At 41.0% G+C, this 17,165-nt stretch overlaps 1 protein-coding gene across 2 annotated transcripts in view; it reads left to right on the top strand.

Moving 5' to 3' along the window:
• Positions 1-17,165, top strand: part of ARID4A (AT-rich interaction domain 4A) — an 85,014-nt gene that overhangs the window by 46,252 nt on the left and 21,597 nt on the right. For both annotated transcript variants that reach the window (XM_062205049.1, XM_062205050.1), the window contains exons 12-17: positions 3,350-3,422; positions 4,589-4,683; positions 4,864-4,961; positions 5,468-5,699; positions 10,226-10,476; positions 12,962-13,159. In XM_062205049.1, coding sequence (XP_062061033.1) covers positions 3,350-3,422; positions 4,589-4,683; positions 4,864-4,961; positions 5,468-5,699; positions 10,226-10,476; positions 12,962-13,159 — 947 coding nt within the window. The remainder of the gene's footprint in view (positions 1-3,349; positions 3,423-4,588; positions 4,684-4,863; positions 4,962-5,467; positions 5,700-10,225; positions 10,477-12,961; positions 13,160-17,165) is intronic.

Here is a 17,165-nt window from a genome sequence, read left to right as displayed (position 1 = left end):
ATGGAAAGTTTATGTGAATAATCTTTGCTTCCAAACTCTCATTTTCTCTTAGTCTGTGTATCTGATAGAGTGATATCTACAGTTCCAAACAGGACATTAACAAAGTTATCATCCATTTGCTATCATGTTTGTATCTGAAGCTCTGTGTGTGTAAAAGTATAGACTATCTATGATATAAGGCCTTGCTGAAAAAAATAAATCGGTATCTTTATAAACACTTTCCTTTACAGTGTATACAGCAGTCTGTCAGATCATAAATGCTAGAACGAGGTCTTGTCTGGGCAAGACTGTGGTGTCCACAGGACGCAGGTAAAACGTAGTCAGCCTGGCACACTGTGGTTCCCCCTGCTTCCCCCAAGAAGTCCTTAAAATTAATCTATGAAATGACTCTTGGACTGTTGGATTCCTTTTTTTTTTTTTTTTTCTTAAGTCACTGGCAGTTAATAAATTCGTATGTGGAAAAAGCTGCTCTCTTTTGATTTGAACATTAAGTAATAATCTCTCTTAACTTAGTAGTGACTTTCCACTTTATCAGTTCCTGATTTGAGGGACTTTAGTATGTTGACTTGCATTGCCTTACATGTGGTAAGACTGTATTTCAGTGTTATAAATCATTCTGAATGAAGGTATTACTAGGAAAAGAAGAAAGCATGTATAATGAGCTTACTGTCTTTCCCTTGATTGCTTCTTTTGGGTTTTTAAAAATGCTTTCTAAATTTATTTTCCTATACTTGAAAGCTGGGGCTGGAGGAGAGGGAGGCAGAGGGATCTTCCATTTGCTGGTTCACTCCCCAGTACTCAGAGCAGCCGGGGCTGTTGCCAAAGCCAGGAGCCTGGAACTCCTGCAGGTCTCCTTCCTGGGAGGCAGGGACCCAAGCACTTGAACTACCATCTGCTGCCTCCCGAGATGCAGCAGCAGGAAGTGGGGTGCTGGTACTCGAACCAGTGCTCCAGTGTGGGATGTGGGTGTCCCAAGCAGAGGTTCAGCCTGCTGAGTCAACACTCATCTCCTTTGTTTCTTATGAAATCTTTTAATTGACTGCTTGTTTATTGGTCCTGACTGTATTATTAGCTATTCTTAAAGCATATCGTATTGTTAAAGTGTCTGTTGCCCTCTGGACACAGAACATAATCTTTATTGCCTGACAGTTGCCTTTGCTTTGATTATGGCTTTGAAAAGACAACTGGAATTCTTCTAGAACCTAGAAAAGTAATAAAATTAAGTTGTGGTTACTTATATGCAAGAAAATGTCAGTGTTTTGTTTGTTTCTCCATAGTATTGCTAGACTATAAATAAGAGTTTCTCCAGGTATGAGTTTATAAGTACTCTATCCAGAAAGAGAATATGTTATTAAAATCCATAGCCTATTTGTTTCACAAGAGCCAGGATCATGACAGTATAGAAAGAGATCATTGGGCTTGTAGAATTAGTAAAAAGTAACGCTTTAAAAAGTATAGTTTTAGGAATAACTATTTTTTAAAGATTTATTTATTTATTTGAAAGAGTTACACAGAAAGAGGAGAGAGAGAAAGAGAGGTCTTCCATCTGATGGTTCACCCCCCCCCCCCAGTTGACTGCAACTGTTGGAGCTGCGCCTATCTGAAGCCAGGAGCCAGGAGCTTCTTCTGGGTCTCCCACGCAGGTGCAAGGGTCCAAGGACTTGGGCCATCTTCCATTGTTTTTCCAGACCATAGCAGAGAGCTGGAATGGAAGTGGAGCAGCTGGATCTTGAACTGGCGCCTATATGGGATGTCAGTGCTTCAGGCCAGGGCATTAACCCGCTGTGCTACAGTGCCGGCCCCGGACCAATTATTTTTACAGGAATGTTTCTATTAGCTTTTAAAAAATAAAGTAGTAATCATGTGTTTAATTTCTTCCCCTAAGAAATAATTCTCATTGAGTTATTTTTAGGGGTTATAAAATCAACTGTGGAAGCCATAAAAAAAGCAAATGAGAAAAACAGGCTGGCTTGAGGGAATTGGTAATGGGGGAAAAGAGAATTTATATGACTCACTCAAATATATTTAAATTTTTTGTTTTTTAAGATTTTATTTATTTGAGAGGTAGAGTTACAGACAATGAGAGGGAGAGACAGAGAGAGAGGTCTTCCGTCCTCTGGTTCACTCCCCAACTGGCTGCAACGGGCTTCTTCCAGGCCTCCCACATAGGCACAAGGACCCAAGTGGTTGGGTCGTCGTGGGTCTGCTGGTTTCCCAGGCCATAACAGAGAGCTGGATCTGAAGAGAAGCAGCCTGGACTAGAACTGGCACCCATATGGGATGCTGGCACCACAGGTGGAGGATTCACCTACTGTACCACAGCGCCCGCCCCTTAAATTTCTTTAAAACATTGTAGCATCCTTGGGGTGGGCACTGTGGCGCAGCAGGTAAAGCCACCACCTGCAGTTCAGGCATCCCATACAAGCATGAGTCTCGGCTGCTCCATTTCAGATCTAGCTCTCTGCTGTGGCCTGGGAAAACAAAAGATGGCCCAAATCCTTGGGCCCTGCACCCATGTTCCTGACTCCTGGCTTTAGATTGGCACAGCTCCGGCCCTTGCGGCCAACTGGGGAGTGAACCAACAGATGGAATATCTCTTTGTTTCTCTCTGCCTCTCCTTCTCTCTCTCTATAATAATTCTGGCTTTCAAATAAATAAATCTTTTTTAAAAAAAAAAAAAACATTGTAGCATCCAAACAAAAAACTTTCCCCACTGTGAATATGCAATGCCTTGTTTATATTCAAAACAAAATTGTTAGTAAAATGGCGCTGTCCTATCTATTGTGTGATATAGGCCCTAGACACCATCCTAGACTCCAGCCCCCACCGTCTGATGGAAGCTGGAAGCCAGGTGACCCAATGGCCCAACCACTGGTGTCAGCCCCACCCCCCTCCTAATGGGATTCACTGCTCCTACTTCCTTGCCCGCCCCCCTGTTCTTGAACACATGGTTCTCTTTCTCTCTCTCTCTCCCTCCCCCTGCCATGTTGTATTTTGATGGTTTTCATAAAAAAAAAAAAAAAAAAAAAAAAAACACAACTATGGTGAAACCTTCCCATTCTGAGTCCATTCTGGAATCTTTTCCTCATGGCCAATCTGAGATGCTCACAGGTAGGATCAGAGTGCTGAGGGTGTTGATTCTACATACTAACAATTGCATCAAATCAGTTGGATCAAAATATCACTCATGATCTGGCGTTGTCAGGTTTTGAGAAAATCCAAATTTTCTAGCTTCATGAAAATTTATATTCCCTTCACTTGGGGCTCACTAAACCAAAAAACGTGAAAAGGCAACCTTGTATCTCTTCCTATTCCGTGTGCTAAACATTTGTGTATTTTACCTTTGTAGCCTGAGGAAGAGCTTGATCCTGAAGAGAGGGACAACTTCCTCCAACAGCTTTATAAGTTTATGGAAGACAGAGGTATTTTCATTCATTATTTAAATGTAGTCATTTGTGATACAATTTTATATTCTAGTTGTATGCAATGTTTTGTTAGTATTGTGGGTGGATGGATTTGGATTTTCAATAAAGCCTTAGAATCAGTTATACCTGATGCAGTAAAATATTTAGAGTAAAAACAAGCTTTTGCTAACCTTTTTGAGTATAGACATACAGGAAAGTAGTTTTGATAGAAATAAATTTAGTGTTCCTCTAGTTTTTTTTTTTTTTTTTAAGAGTTTATTTATTTATTTATTTGAACTGCAGAGCTACATAGAGGCAGAGGCAGAGAGAGAGGTCTCCCTTCCGCTGGTTCACTCCTTAAATGGCCACATCAGCTGGAGCTGGGATGATCTGAAGCCAGGAAACTGGAGCTTCGTCCTGGTCTCCCACACGGGTTCAGGGGCCCAAGGACTTGGGCCATCTTCTACTGCTTTCCCAGGCCATAGCAGAGAGCTGGACTGGAAGTAGAGCATCCAGGACTTGAACCGGCACCTGTATGGGATGCCAGCACTGCAGGTGGCAGCTTTTACCCAGTTTGCCACAGTACCAGCCCTGACCCTCTAACTTCTAAATGTAAAAATAATTATAATATTTCAAGAGTAGAAAGTGGCCAGACATAATGTTAGTCTGCCAAGCCATTAATTACTAATGCTGCATGGCAAGTAAACTAGCCTGATTCTTGATTCAGCGAACTAAACGTAATAGATCAGTCTTTATCTGAACAGGATAGGATTTCTAATAGAACTGCAACAAATAAAACATTATAAATCAGCATGCTCCTTGACATTTGCTAGTTCTAGAAAATACATGGAGAAATTGCTCCTAGACATTCTGTGGCCTTTAGAAATTTTCCTTCCAGTTACTGCTAGCAGTCATAACATATATGGCAAAGCATGGAAAATGGAAACAGCCTAAATTCACCTTTTCCCCTGAGTCTCTGTGTGTCTGAGCTTCTCAAACCAGCAACACCATTGGCCACACCTTGAAGTTCCAAGGTTTAATTTTGTTTTAGTCAGTTTGTTGACAGAGAGGTGACTTTGTTCCATAATTTATATTCTTTAAATATATGCCTCTAATGAATGAATGACATTTAGGATCATAGAAGTTGATAACTTTGTTTTCAAGTTTGTATTTTTCATTTGAAGGTACTCCAATCAATAAACCACCTGTTTTGGGCTATAAAGATCTCAATCTCTTCAAACTCTTCAGACTGGTTTATCATCAGGGTGGATGTGACAATGTAAGCATTAACATTGCTCCTTGAAATATAATTTTCTACTAAAAGGTTAAATCCTCTGATGTTGCATTGTTAATTGTACTTTAGATAATTAAAACATTTTCTTAGTGAATATAGAATATTAGTTTACGTAAAGATTATTTCCCTTTGCAAATGTTAATAAACCAAAACTTAATTTTCCAGATTGATAGTGGTGCTGTATGGAAGCAAATTTATATGGACCTTGGCATTCCTATTTTGAATTCAGCTGCTTCCTACAATGTAAAAACTGCTTATAGAAAGTAAGTAGTATAGTTCATTCATCAAAGAATACATACTTCCAGGAAATATTTTCCATTTAATTTATTAACCTTTAAACAAGATTGCATCAATCCAGGAAGATTATAGTTAGAGAAAGTGTCTGTAAAGCTTTAGGTTAATAGATATTTGTGACTAAACGTTATTTCAGAACATCAAGGCTGCTTTACTCTATATAAGTTATCCTGATTTCCTTCTGAAAATCATAAATGCACATGGCGGTTATAGTCTGAACTTAGATACAGGATACAGAGTTATGTCTTTTGTGGTCACAGCTGTGCTAAGCTATCTCAGGCTCAGATTTGTTATGTCTTTTATAAACAGTGTTTCTGTTTATAATCCTATCTAAAACACTAAGAAATTAGCAACTAGGAAAAGTACTTCTTAAAAAATGAGTTGCACTTTATGAAAATAGTGTGTGTTTAATGACAGTATTCAAGTTAAATGCAAAGACTGTGAGATTTCTTAAAATGAAACATTATTTGTTTAGGTATCTCTATGGTTTTGAGGAATACTGCCGTTCTGCAAATATTCAATTTAGAACTATTCACCACCATGAACCGAAAGTAAAACAGGAAAAAAAGGACTTGGAAGAATCAATGGAAGAGATTCTAAAAGCAGATCAAGAAATGCCTTTGGTGGAGGTGAAGAGTGAACCCGAGGAAAACATTGATTCAAACAGTGAAAGTGAAAGAGAAGACATAGAATTAAAATCTCCCAGGGTGAGTACTCATTGTAGATTTCTCTGTCTTATTTTAAGAATTCTTTTCAATTTTTTATTATGGGCATTTTCAGCTATTCACAGAAGTACTACAGTGCTTAGTTTTTCTAGGACATGGTTGGGTTTTTCCAGCCCAGCCTTGCTACTTTGTTTTCATCTACATGAGGAACCCTTGCTCCTGTGGTTTTTGTTTATGTCTGCTCAAGTCATTCTCAGCTGGGATCAGTCTCAAATGTGTCCCTTCAAGTCTTGCTGAAATGCCACCTCACCGAGGCCCATCCTGGGCTCCTTATGTAAAATCGTAACTTCTCTTTTTGGTATTCTTCTAATATTGCACATATCTATAATGTACTTATTTATTCTGTATTACCTTTCTGGCCCTATATTGCACTACAGTTACACTTGGTTGACAAGTCCTAGGCTTCTAGACTATCCTGGACACAGCGAGCCTTTCTAAATAGTGGTTGAATGGATGAAGATCCTCTTTGCAATACCTGTGCTCCCAAACAGATGGTGCCTGGGTCTCTCTAACTCCATCAGCAGAATGTACAGCCCTGGTCATGTGTATCCTGGTTTTATCTTCCAGTCTGCCTTCTCCATATATATGTTCTGTGCAGGAGTCCTCATCCATCATTGTATTCTGATCGTTGTCCAATGGTGACTGCAGGGTAGGATTTATCAGATTTGGCTGGAGGGGTCAGTGAGTGTTTGACATTGAAGCTAAGTTGCTGTTTAAGAGTACCTGGTTCAAGTCCCAGCTCCTCCTCTTCCAGCTCAGCTTCCTGCTGGGGAACTTCCTGGCTGGCAGCAGGTGTTGGCTCAAGTCCTTGGGTCTCTGCCTCCCTCGTGGTAGACATAGATAAAGCTCCTAGCTTCAGGCTCTGGCTTGGCCCAGCCCTGGCTGTTGCAGACATTTGGCGAGTAAAATTGCAGGTGGGAGATCTCTCTATATCTGCCTCTGCCCTTCAAATAAAATGAAAATTTAAAAGAAAGAAATTTTAAAATTTTAAGACAAAGGAATTTACATTTGTCACAGAAGTTCACAGAACTTCAGTTACTGGATTTTGTCTTATTTTTCAGTGAACTAATATTTTTTTGAAAGGGGAGATAAAATTGCCTTCTCTTAATTTTCAGAAACCATATTTAAACTTTCTGTTTTCTAGTAAGTAGAATCTTCTAGTGAATTGGGTTTTTTCTTTTGAATTTTAATTTAATTTTTGAAATTATGGTAAAATACACATAATATACAATTTACCCTTGTAACCATTTTTTCCTTTTTTTGCCAGGCAGAGTTAGACAGAGAGAAAGTAATAAACAGTGAGAGAGACAGAGAGAAAGGTCTTCCTTCCATTGGTTCACCCCCCAGGTGGGCACTACAGCTGGCGTGCTGCGCTGATCCGAAGCCAGGAGCCAGGTACTTCCTCCTGGTCTCCCGTGCAGGTGCAGGGCCCAAGCACCTTGGCCATCCTCCACTGCCTTCCCGGGCCACAGCAGAGAGCTGGCCTGGAAGAGGAGCAACTGGGACAGAATCCAGCACCCCAGCTGGAACTAGAACCCGGGTTGCCGGCACCACAGGCAGAGGATTAGCCTAGTGAGCCACGGCGCCAGCCCCCTTGTAACCATTTTTAAGTGCACAGTTCATTGGCTTTAAGTACATTCACATTGTTATAAAACCATGACCACTCTCCAGCTCAAGAATTATTTTACTTTGCAAAACTGAAGTTCTGTTCCTGACTCCTCATTCGTCCCTTTCTCAGCCTCTACCAGCCACCTTTTTCTTTCTATATGTTTGCATTAATACACTGGGTATCCTACATAAGTGGAATTTTATATATATACATACTATATATATTTATATATATACACACACACACTATATATATATATAGTATTTGTGCTTTGGTGACTGGCTTAATTAACTTAGTATAATATCTCTATATGTTGTGGACGTACTTTTGTATTGCCTACAGACCTTCCTTGTCCTATGTAAAACCATCTGTAGTGGACAGTATAGTATGGATGAGCCGTAAATGTATGTCCTCAGGATTTTCTCCCAATTTTGTGTTTTTTTTAAAACTTTTATTTAGTAAATATAAATTTCCAAAGTACAGTATATGGATTACAGTGGCTTTTTCCCCCCATAACTTCCCTCCCACCCGCAACCCTCCCATCTCCTGCTCCCTCTCCCATTCCATTCACATCAGGATTCATTTTCAATTCTCTTGATATACAGAAGATCTATTTAGTATATATTAAATAAAGATTTCCTCAGTTTACACTCACACAGGACATAAAGTGTAAAATACTGTTTCAGTACTAGTTATAGCATTAATTCACATTGAACCCAATTTTGTATTATTACAAAAAGTGCTGCAATATATATACTTGCAATGGTATCCTTCACATTATATATAAATATATATATACATATATATATTATGCTAGACTTAACAAGTGAGATTTCTGAGACAAAGGTATGCAGACCTACGATCTGATAGGTAGTGGCTGTTTTCACTCATTTATGTATAGATATTACAGAGCACCTGCTATGTGCCGGGCACCATCTAGATCTAAAGTAAATAGTACCAGGCCCATGGAGCTTATACTCTAGTGCTAAGTAACAGAAATAAATGCCGTCAAAAAAAAAGAAATAAATGCCATCGTTTTCTCCCTTTGAAGTATGAATTCTATGTAGGAGCGAGGGAAAACATTCTTTTGACTTAGCTATGAATTGTATAGTATTCTGAGGGCTGAGTTGCTGGCTCATGTTTCATTCCAAGAAGCAAGGCAATGTGCTGGTGTGTCAGGGTCAGCATGGAAGAGAACTTAGGAGACAGGGAGGTGGCTCCCCGGCTTCATGGCTCGTCAAACGTGCCAGAGGCCAGGTCGAGGCTGCCGGGGTAGAATACTCAGTGCTGACCCCATGAGTTCTCCAGGAATCTGCTCACCTTTTTTTTTTTTTTTTTTTTTTTTTTTTTTTTTTTTGCCATTGATGTGATTCATCCCTTTTTAAAATGTACTCACACACAAATATAATGGTAATGTAAATTTTATTTTGATAAACAGAGTGAGAAACCACAGAGTTTTTAAAGAAGCTATAATATAGGGAGTTGATGTATTACTGCTAACTTTCATCATTGACATTTAGATAATTCATTTAAAAGTTGTTTTATAGTCAAGAAATATTAAATGTTGGATGCAATAATGTAGTGAATGAAACAGAATCATTTTATTTCTTATACAGCATCTAGCCAAAGATTATAGTAGACCAGGACATCATTAAGTACAGCCATGTATCTCCTAACTACAGGTTCACATTCTGAGAATTGCATCACAGAGTGTACTTAGACAAATCTAGATGGTATAGCCTACTACACACCTAGGCTTGTGTATGGTATAGCCTGTTGTTCCTAGGCTACAAATCTTAATGGTATGTTCTTGTATTCAATACTGTAGGCAACTGTAACACGAAGGTAAGAATTTTTATTTCTTTTTTTTTTTTTTTTTCTGACAGGCAGAGTGGACAGTGAGAGAGAGAGACAGAGAGAAAGGTCTTCCTTTTGCCGTTGGTTCACCCTCCAATGGCGGCCGCGGTAGGCGCGCTGCAGCCGGCGCACCGCGCCGATCCAATGGCAGGAGCCAGGTGCCTATCCTGGTCTCCCATGGGGTGCAGGGCCCAAGGACCTGGGCCATCCTCCACTGCACTCCCTGGCCACAGCAGAGAGCTGGCCTGGAAGAGGGGCAACCGGGACAGGATCGGTGCCCCGACCGGGACTAGAACCCGGTGTGCCGGCGCCGCAAGGCGGAGGATTAGCCTAGTGAGCCGCGGCGCCGGCCAAGAATTTTTATTTCTAAACACAGAAAAGGTACAGTAAAATACTAAGTGATAGAATTTTTTCAGTTCCATTACAGTCTCACAAGCCACCATTGTTCTGTGTCCATCATTGACCAAATTGTAACTGTGTGGTGTATGACTGTAATATATATTATTTATTCCTCTTTTCCAAGAGGAAAGCAAAAATACATGTGATGTAATTGGTTCTTGGGCTCATGGCAGACTAGTGATTGTTGTGAAGTTATAAGGAAAATACATATTTTCAAGGGACTGGCACTGTGGCATAGAAGGTTAAGCTGCTGCCTGCCATGCCAGTGTTCCAAATGGGTGCTTGTTCAAGTCCGAGCTGCTCCACTTCCAATCCAGCTCTCTGCTATGGCCTGGGAAAGCAGTGGAAGATGGCCCAAGTGCTATGGCCCCTGCTACCCATGTAGGAGACACGGAAGAAGCTCCTAGCTCCTGGCTTTGGCCTGGCCCAGCCCTGGCCGTTGGCGCCGTTTGAGGAGTGAACCAGCAGATAGAAAATAGATCTCTCTCTCTCTCTCTTCCCCTCTCCCTCCCTCCCTCCCTCCCTCCCTCTTTTCTCTTCTTCTTGCTCTGTATCTCTGTGTTTCAAATAAATAAAATATATCTTTTCTGCATTTTCCCCCATGTGGTGATAGATATTTTAAAGCTTTTATCTCCTCTACCAGGGCCGAAGGAGAATTGCTCGAGATGTAAATTCTATTAAAAAGGAAATTGAAGAAGAGAAAACAGAAGACAAATTAAAAGACAATGATACAGAAAATAAGGATGTGGATGATGACTGTGACGCTGCAGAGAAAAGAGAAACCGAGCAGCTACTGGGAAGAAAAACCACACCAAAGCAAAAGGAGAAGAAAATTAAAAAGCAGGAAGATTCCGACAAGGACTCAGATGAAGAGGAAGAGAAAAACCAAGAGAGGTACATTGTCTTGTGTTTGTTCTCCAAGAAGCTCCTGTCTGGGGTGCAGCAGTGCCTTGCTCCTGCCTAGAGATTCAGGTTTGAGGGAGTGTTTTCTTCTTGGGACTTCCATTCCTCTTGTCTAATGAAGGTGAGACACATTGTGAAGATGATGTGTATCGCCTTTCGGAATTGGAGACTATACTGGTCGCACCATTTTAATAGCACTTGTGCCCCAAACAGTGGCCTCACAGAAGGCTGCGCCACCCAGTCAAAACAAAGGCCCTGCATTGGCAGCAGGGAAGGGAGCTGGAGGAAAATGGAGGAAGTGGACAAGAGGAAGCAGCGGCAGCAAAAATCCCATTTTACAAAAGGTACAATGTGGGAAAGCTGGCAGACACATGGGTGCACAGTACTAGCAGGTGTTTCTGTGTGTTAGCTTTAAGGCTTTTTTTTCCACCAAGTTCATGTATTAGCATAAGTGGCATGCACCCCTGATTCTAGCTTAGAAAATATATTCTTGCCCCACATCACACTGATAAAGTTCAGCTTTTTAATGTCCATTCTGTTTGTTGTTGAGTAAAAATTGCATTTTTATCTAGGCCCTAGACGTGTAGGGACTGAACTAACTTAAAAATAGCCGAAGAGTGAGTAGTCCAGGTAACGTCTGACCATGCTATTTAGTTGTCCGTTGCTTTAAGTGTTGTGAAATGGATTTATTAATTCAATGTATTTATTTTTAAAGATTTATTTATTAATTTAATAGAGTTACAGAGAGAAGAGGGAGAGACAAAGGGAGAGGGAGAGAGGGATCTCACATCCACTGGTTCCCATCCCAGATGGCTGAAGCCAGGAGCTTCATCTGGATCTCCCACAAGGGCCATCTTCCTCTGCTTTCCCAGGCACATTAGCAAGGAGCTGGATCAGGGATTTACTAATTTTAGATATTTCTTAAATGAATTGTAAATAAATGATAGCACTTGCAATAGAAGCTGTCTTCCAAAGTTTTTAAATTGTTGTGTGATGCTACATTTTCCAGAAATCTGAATTGTTAAGGCGATTTGGGAAAAGTAGCCTGCCACATCCAGCTAGTGGCTGACACCTTTATGAAAATTAACCTTTATTAGGATAAATATTTGTAAAAATAGGAATGTTTGAAAATAATATGATTCAATACAAATATATACAGGAACCATCACAATTACATATGAACTTGGTTAGAAAATAAAAGAAAGTTCTATACTAGAATATAATTGGGATTAGAAGTAGGACGAAATAATAGGAATTGAATGTAATGATACGAGTTGTAGTATTTTAAATATTTAGACAAAAAAAGGAAAGATTAACTGCTTAAAATGTAGGGCCTAATTATAGTTTGAAATTTTGTGAAAAAATAAGCACCAAAACATATATATTATAAAGTATATATAATCCGTAATACATCTGTGTATATAAGTAATGTGGTTTAAAGAGACTTAAAAATTGAGTATGCAGACACCCAAAAGTCTGTATTCTCATTCGATAGCATGTGTTATGGCCTGGGAGTGCTTATCTGAAGATTCCCATTTTAAGTCATTTTTCTCAGTGTTTTGAGATTATCTTGGGCTGTTATTGGAAGATGTCCGAGAGAGAAAACATTCCCATTGCAAACTGGTGGTCAGAGCTTCATGTGTAGTCCCTGGGGCCATTCAAATGATGGCCTATAATTATTATGGAGCACAGTGCTTCCTCTTTAGCTTTTAAAACTCTCATGACACTAGAATTATCTTTGATGCAGTTCTGTTCTGAATCCTTGCAGGGATTACCATAAAGATATTAACAATATCATTGGAGCTCCCTGTGTGAATCTTCCTTATCCATGGGTATCAGAACAAAGACAAGCTGATGTAAGATGAGCAAACAGGAGCAGTGGACACATCATTTACAAAGCTTTATTCTCCCTCTGCTATCCTATAGTTTTGGCATGTGAAACAAACATCTAATTGTGTCTTTGTTAGGGTAGGGAACCCTTTAAATACAGCTAGCTTAAGGGAAATGATAGCCATTTTGCCCACTCAAAAAGCTGGTCCTGCTAAGACTTGTTCTGAGTTGAGTGGCAGCGAGTAGTGAACTAGACTCAGAGTAATTGAGTTGCAGGAAGTTACAAAGTCTTCAGATCATTTTCATTTTCAAGAATGTGTGAATCCTGAAGACTATTGTTCTTATTTTTGTTTTACCAAAAGTGATTTATTTGACTCCACAGAGTCACTGACTGTGATTATTGATCAGCTTTAAACAGTGCAGGTTGACTTCTCTGCAGTGCACCATGACATAGCAAGTCCCATAACATTCTTCTCCTTCTCCTCCTTCTTCTCCTCCTCCACTGACATGTTACCAAGGCAACACTTAGGCTGTGACTGTTCTACACCTTGGATTTTTTTTTTTTTTTTTTTTTTTTTAGCAAATATTATTTTGTTCTCCATTAAGTTCCTTGTGGCGTTGTTATCAATATTGTAACTTACTGCAGGGAAGACACTGAAAGCAAGTGTGACTCTGAAGGGGAAGACGATGAGGAAGACATGGAGCCCTGCCTAACGGGAACCAAAGTGAAAGTGAAATACGGACGAGGCAAGACTCAGAAAATCTATGAAGCCAGTATTAAAAGCACTGAAATTGATGACGGGGAAGTTTTATACTTGGTGCATTATTATGGATGGAATGTCAGGTAAGCAAGGAGTTATTTTCTTATTATCAAATTTTTTCAGTGGTTCAAAAAGGTCAATGTAATGTCTTACAGGACTAAAATAAATGTGTATGTACACGCATGTGTAGGTGTTGGTTTTCAGAGCACATCTTGATTTTCAACTTCCCAAGACTTTGACACTGTTTTACTAGCTATGTCAGTACGTCCAGTCACAGACCACCAGGATCCCATGGGTAGCTATAGGAAGTTGAGTTTATTACTCATTTACAAACAGCATGGGGACCACGAGGCTCCTCATTAAGAAGATGTTGGATGAATGAGGAAAAGCTCAGGGCACCAACTCTGGGAACAGGGATGGCCTGGGGTTCTGTAGATATGTATTTCAGGCCAGCAGTTCCCAACTGTACAAGCATTTGTTTCATTCAGAGGTCATGCCTGTGCCAAACATTGTAATAACTCTAAGTTGGCTAATTAATTTTTTAAATGTTAGGAAATTCTTGAGCTTCTGTTAAGTGACTTGAGGGAGGATTTAAGGAAGTAAGACTGCTAAATTGGATCCTGTCAGTGTGCTCAGGGTAATTTTATGATTAGGATACTAGATCAAGGTTAGTGCTGTAATTGGAAGAGACAGTAGCTACTTCTATTAGGAGAAAAAGAATATTTTGTCATTTCCGAGGCTCAAACCGTGTTCCTGTTTCTCCTGTGTTCAGATGTGGTTAGGGAGTGGTGGCGGTTTTGTTTTGATCCATCGTGGTCACAGAGGAGGTGTGTCTGATGCTCTGTGAAGTTGTTCACATTCAACAGGAGGGCAGTTAGTTGTGGCTTTAGTTGTGAGTGTCAGACCAGGTCATAGCAACACCAAGTCTCAGCAGCTGGCACAGGCCAGTTCCTGGATGTCAGGGGCTGCTTTTTGTTTTCTTTAGAAAGCCCCGTGTGTTAAGTCTCCAGCTGTTCTGTGCTTCCTGGGAGCCAGGCAGCTCTGGAGCGTCCCTGTATCCTAGATGTGTGCTCTGTTATGATTCAGCTCCCTTACCTCTATATTAGGGAAAATGAGGTACTATTTTATAGTGACACTGTACAATAGCAGTAATACCTGTTGTAACGTGCCGGAGTGCTTCGAGCGATACCTGGCATTGATCAAGTGCTCAATGCATGGTAACAGTTTTCTTCTGTGAGGGAGCATTTGGCTTCTTTCATCTCATCTTTAAAGGGTATTGATTTAATGATTAGCACATACAACTTTGAAATTTCTTTTCGTTTACCATGGACTGTTGAATTCAGGAGGAAAAGACTGTTTGCCAGCTCTTAGTCACTATATGAGAGTACTTTAAAATGTTCATACAGGTGGAATTGAGGGGCTGGCGCTGTTGGCGTAGTGGGTAAAGCCACCATCTATGGTACTGGCATCCCATATGGGCACTGATCAAGTCCTGGCTGCTCTACTTCCAATCCAGCATTCTGCTAATATGCCTGGGAAAATAGTGGAAGATGGCCCAAGTGCTTGGGTCTCTGCACCCACATGGGGGGCCCAGAAGAAGTTCCAAGCTCTTGGCTTTGTATCAGCCCAGCTCCAGCCATTGCAGCCATTTGGGGAGTAAGCCAGCAGGTGGAAAACCTCTGTCTCCCCCCACTCTGCCTCTACCTCTCTGTAACTCTGCCTTTCAAATAAATAAATACATCCTTTAAACAAAAAAATGGAATAGAAAGATAAGTTTGTTTTGGTACACAAAGTTTTGAAATCCATGCATATAAGGGATCTTCAAAACATTCATGAAATGCATCTTATGAAAAAAACTACATAGACTTCAAAAATGGTTTTATAACGAGTGAAAAAAATATGTTTTCAGTTTTATTTTATGGGGCCAGCACTGTGGCATAGTAGGTAAAGCCACCACCTTCAGTGCCGGCATCCAATATGAGTGCCATTTCGAGTCCCAGCTGCTCCACTTCTGATCCAGCCCTCTGCTATGGCCTGGGAAAGCAGTAGAAGATAGCCCAAGTCCTTGTGCCCCTGCACTCATGTGGGAGACCCGGAAGAAGCTCCTGGCTCCTAGGTGTAAATTGGTCCAGCTCCCACCATTGTGGCCATCTGGGGAGTGAACAGCAGATGGAAGATACCCCCCACCTCTATGTCTCTGTAACTAATAAATTTGTTTGACAGGCAGAGTAAAAAGAAGAGATAGAGATCTTCCATCCACTGGCTCACTCCCCAGAAGGCCACAATGTCCAGGGCTGGACCAAACTGAAGCCAGGAGCCCAGAGTGTCTTCTGGGTCTTCCACATGGGTACAGGAGCCTAAGCACTTGGGCCATCTTCTGCTGTTTTCTCAGGTGCATTAGCAGGGAGCTGGATGGGCAGTGGAGCAGCTGGGACTCAACACATTTCTTATATGGGATCCTGCATTGCAAGAGCCGCTTTACCCACTATGCCACAAGGCTGGCCCCAAAGTTAATTTTTAATTCTATTTTTCCACCAGCTTTTTGAAGTACCCTCATTTTTGTATTTACAGCACCTTCAAGCCTTCCTTTCCCCTCAGATCTTTTGAGTTTACAACCACCCACTCTTAGTTACCATCTGCCTGTGTTTCTATTCTGCTCTCTAGAATTTCCCCTTCCTGTCATGCTTCTTGCTCTTTTTTAAAAAATTGCTGTTGTTGCTGTTTTTATATTTATTTGAAAGGCTGAGAGACAGACAGGTAGAGTGAGCCATTCATTAGTTTACTCCCTAGAATACCACAACAGCCAGAGTAGGGCTGGGCCAGGCCAAAACTGGGAACCTGGAACTCAGCTGAGCCTCCTGCATGGGTGACAGGGACTCAGATACCTCAGCCATCACACACTGCTTCCTGGGGTGTGCATTAGGAAGCTGGAAATAGGAACGGAGCTGAGACTCAAACCCAGGTACTCCGATACGGGAGACAGGTGTCCCGAGTGGTGTCTTAACTCCGTGCCAAATGCCTGTGCCCTTGCTCATCTTGTTAGTGTTTACTTTGTGACTTTTCTCAATAGTCATTTATTATATGCTCAGATCCTTAACTGGTTATCTTGTTAGAACCGTGGTCTTTGTTAGCCTTCCAAATTCCTAAAACTGGTACAATTACAACCTCTTCATTGAGATAGAACCACTGCAGTTCTTTAAAAATTTAGTTGGATTTCTAACAAGAGTGAGTGCAAGGGTGATGGGGTGGGGTGGGGAGGCCTGGTCTCTAATTAGGAAATCTGGGACTACCCTTGATTGACAGGCTTAGTGCTAGAAGTACCTATGTGTGGCACACTTTGTCGGGTATACTGTAGACCAGACCGTTGCTTCTGGCTTCTCTCTGGTGGTGCCTATGGAATTTTGGGGTTTGGGAGTTACTTCTTTCTTCCTTGGCCCTGGGTAAGGTATAGAATTCTAATGCCCATACTAGGCTGTGCTTAATTTTGCTTTGTGTCTGTGTTTCATACCAGTCTGTGAGTCGCATGAGAGAAGGGGCCTTTCTTTATTATCCTCTGCATACTTTCTGGTGCACTAGTGGACACTCAGCAAATGTCCAAATGAATGAATATTTAATTTTTTTTCATGATACTATTTTTGTTGAAGGTGATTTTTATATTTTTCTTAAAGATTGATTTATGTATTTGAGAGGCAGAATTACAGAAAGAGAGTGAGCGACAGACAGTGAGGTCTTCCATCTGCTGGTTTCCTTTCCAGATGGGTGCAACAGCTGGAACTGGGCTGTTCTGAAGCCAGGAGCCAGGAGCTTCTTCCAGGTCTCCCACATGGGTGCAGGGGCCCCAGCACTTGGGCCATCTTCCACTGTTTTCCCAGGCTGTTAGCAGGGAGCTAGATTGGAAGTGGTGCAGCTGGAACTTGAACTGGCTCCCATATGGGATGCTGGCACCACATATAGGCTTAACCTACTATGCCACTTTGCCACCCACCCCATGAATGAATATTTCTAAATAAAGTAATAAAGCACAGATTCTTTTTTTTTTGACAGGCAGAGTGGACAGTGAGAGAGAGAGACAGAGAGAAAGGTCTTCCT

Source organism: Lepus europaeus, chromosome 11, assembly GCF_033115175.1.
Source record: "Lepus europaeus isolate LE1 chromosome 11, mLepTim1.pri, whole genome shotgun sequence".
Lineage (NCBI taxonomy): Eukaryota > Metazoa > Chordata > Mammalia > Lagomorpha > Leporidae > Lepus > Lepus europaeus.
This window is presented reverse-complemented; position numbering and strand designations above follow the sequence as displayed.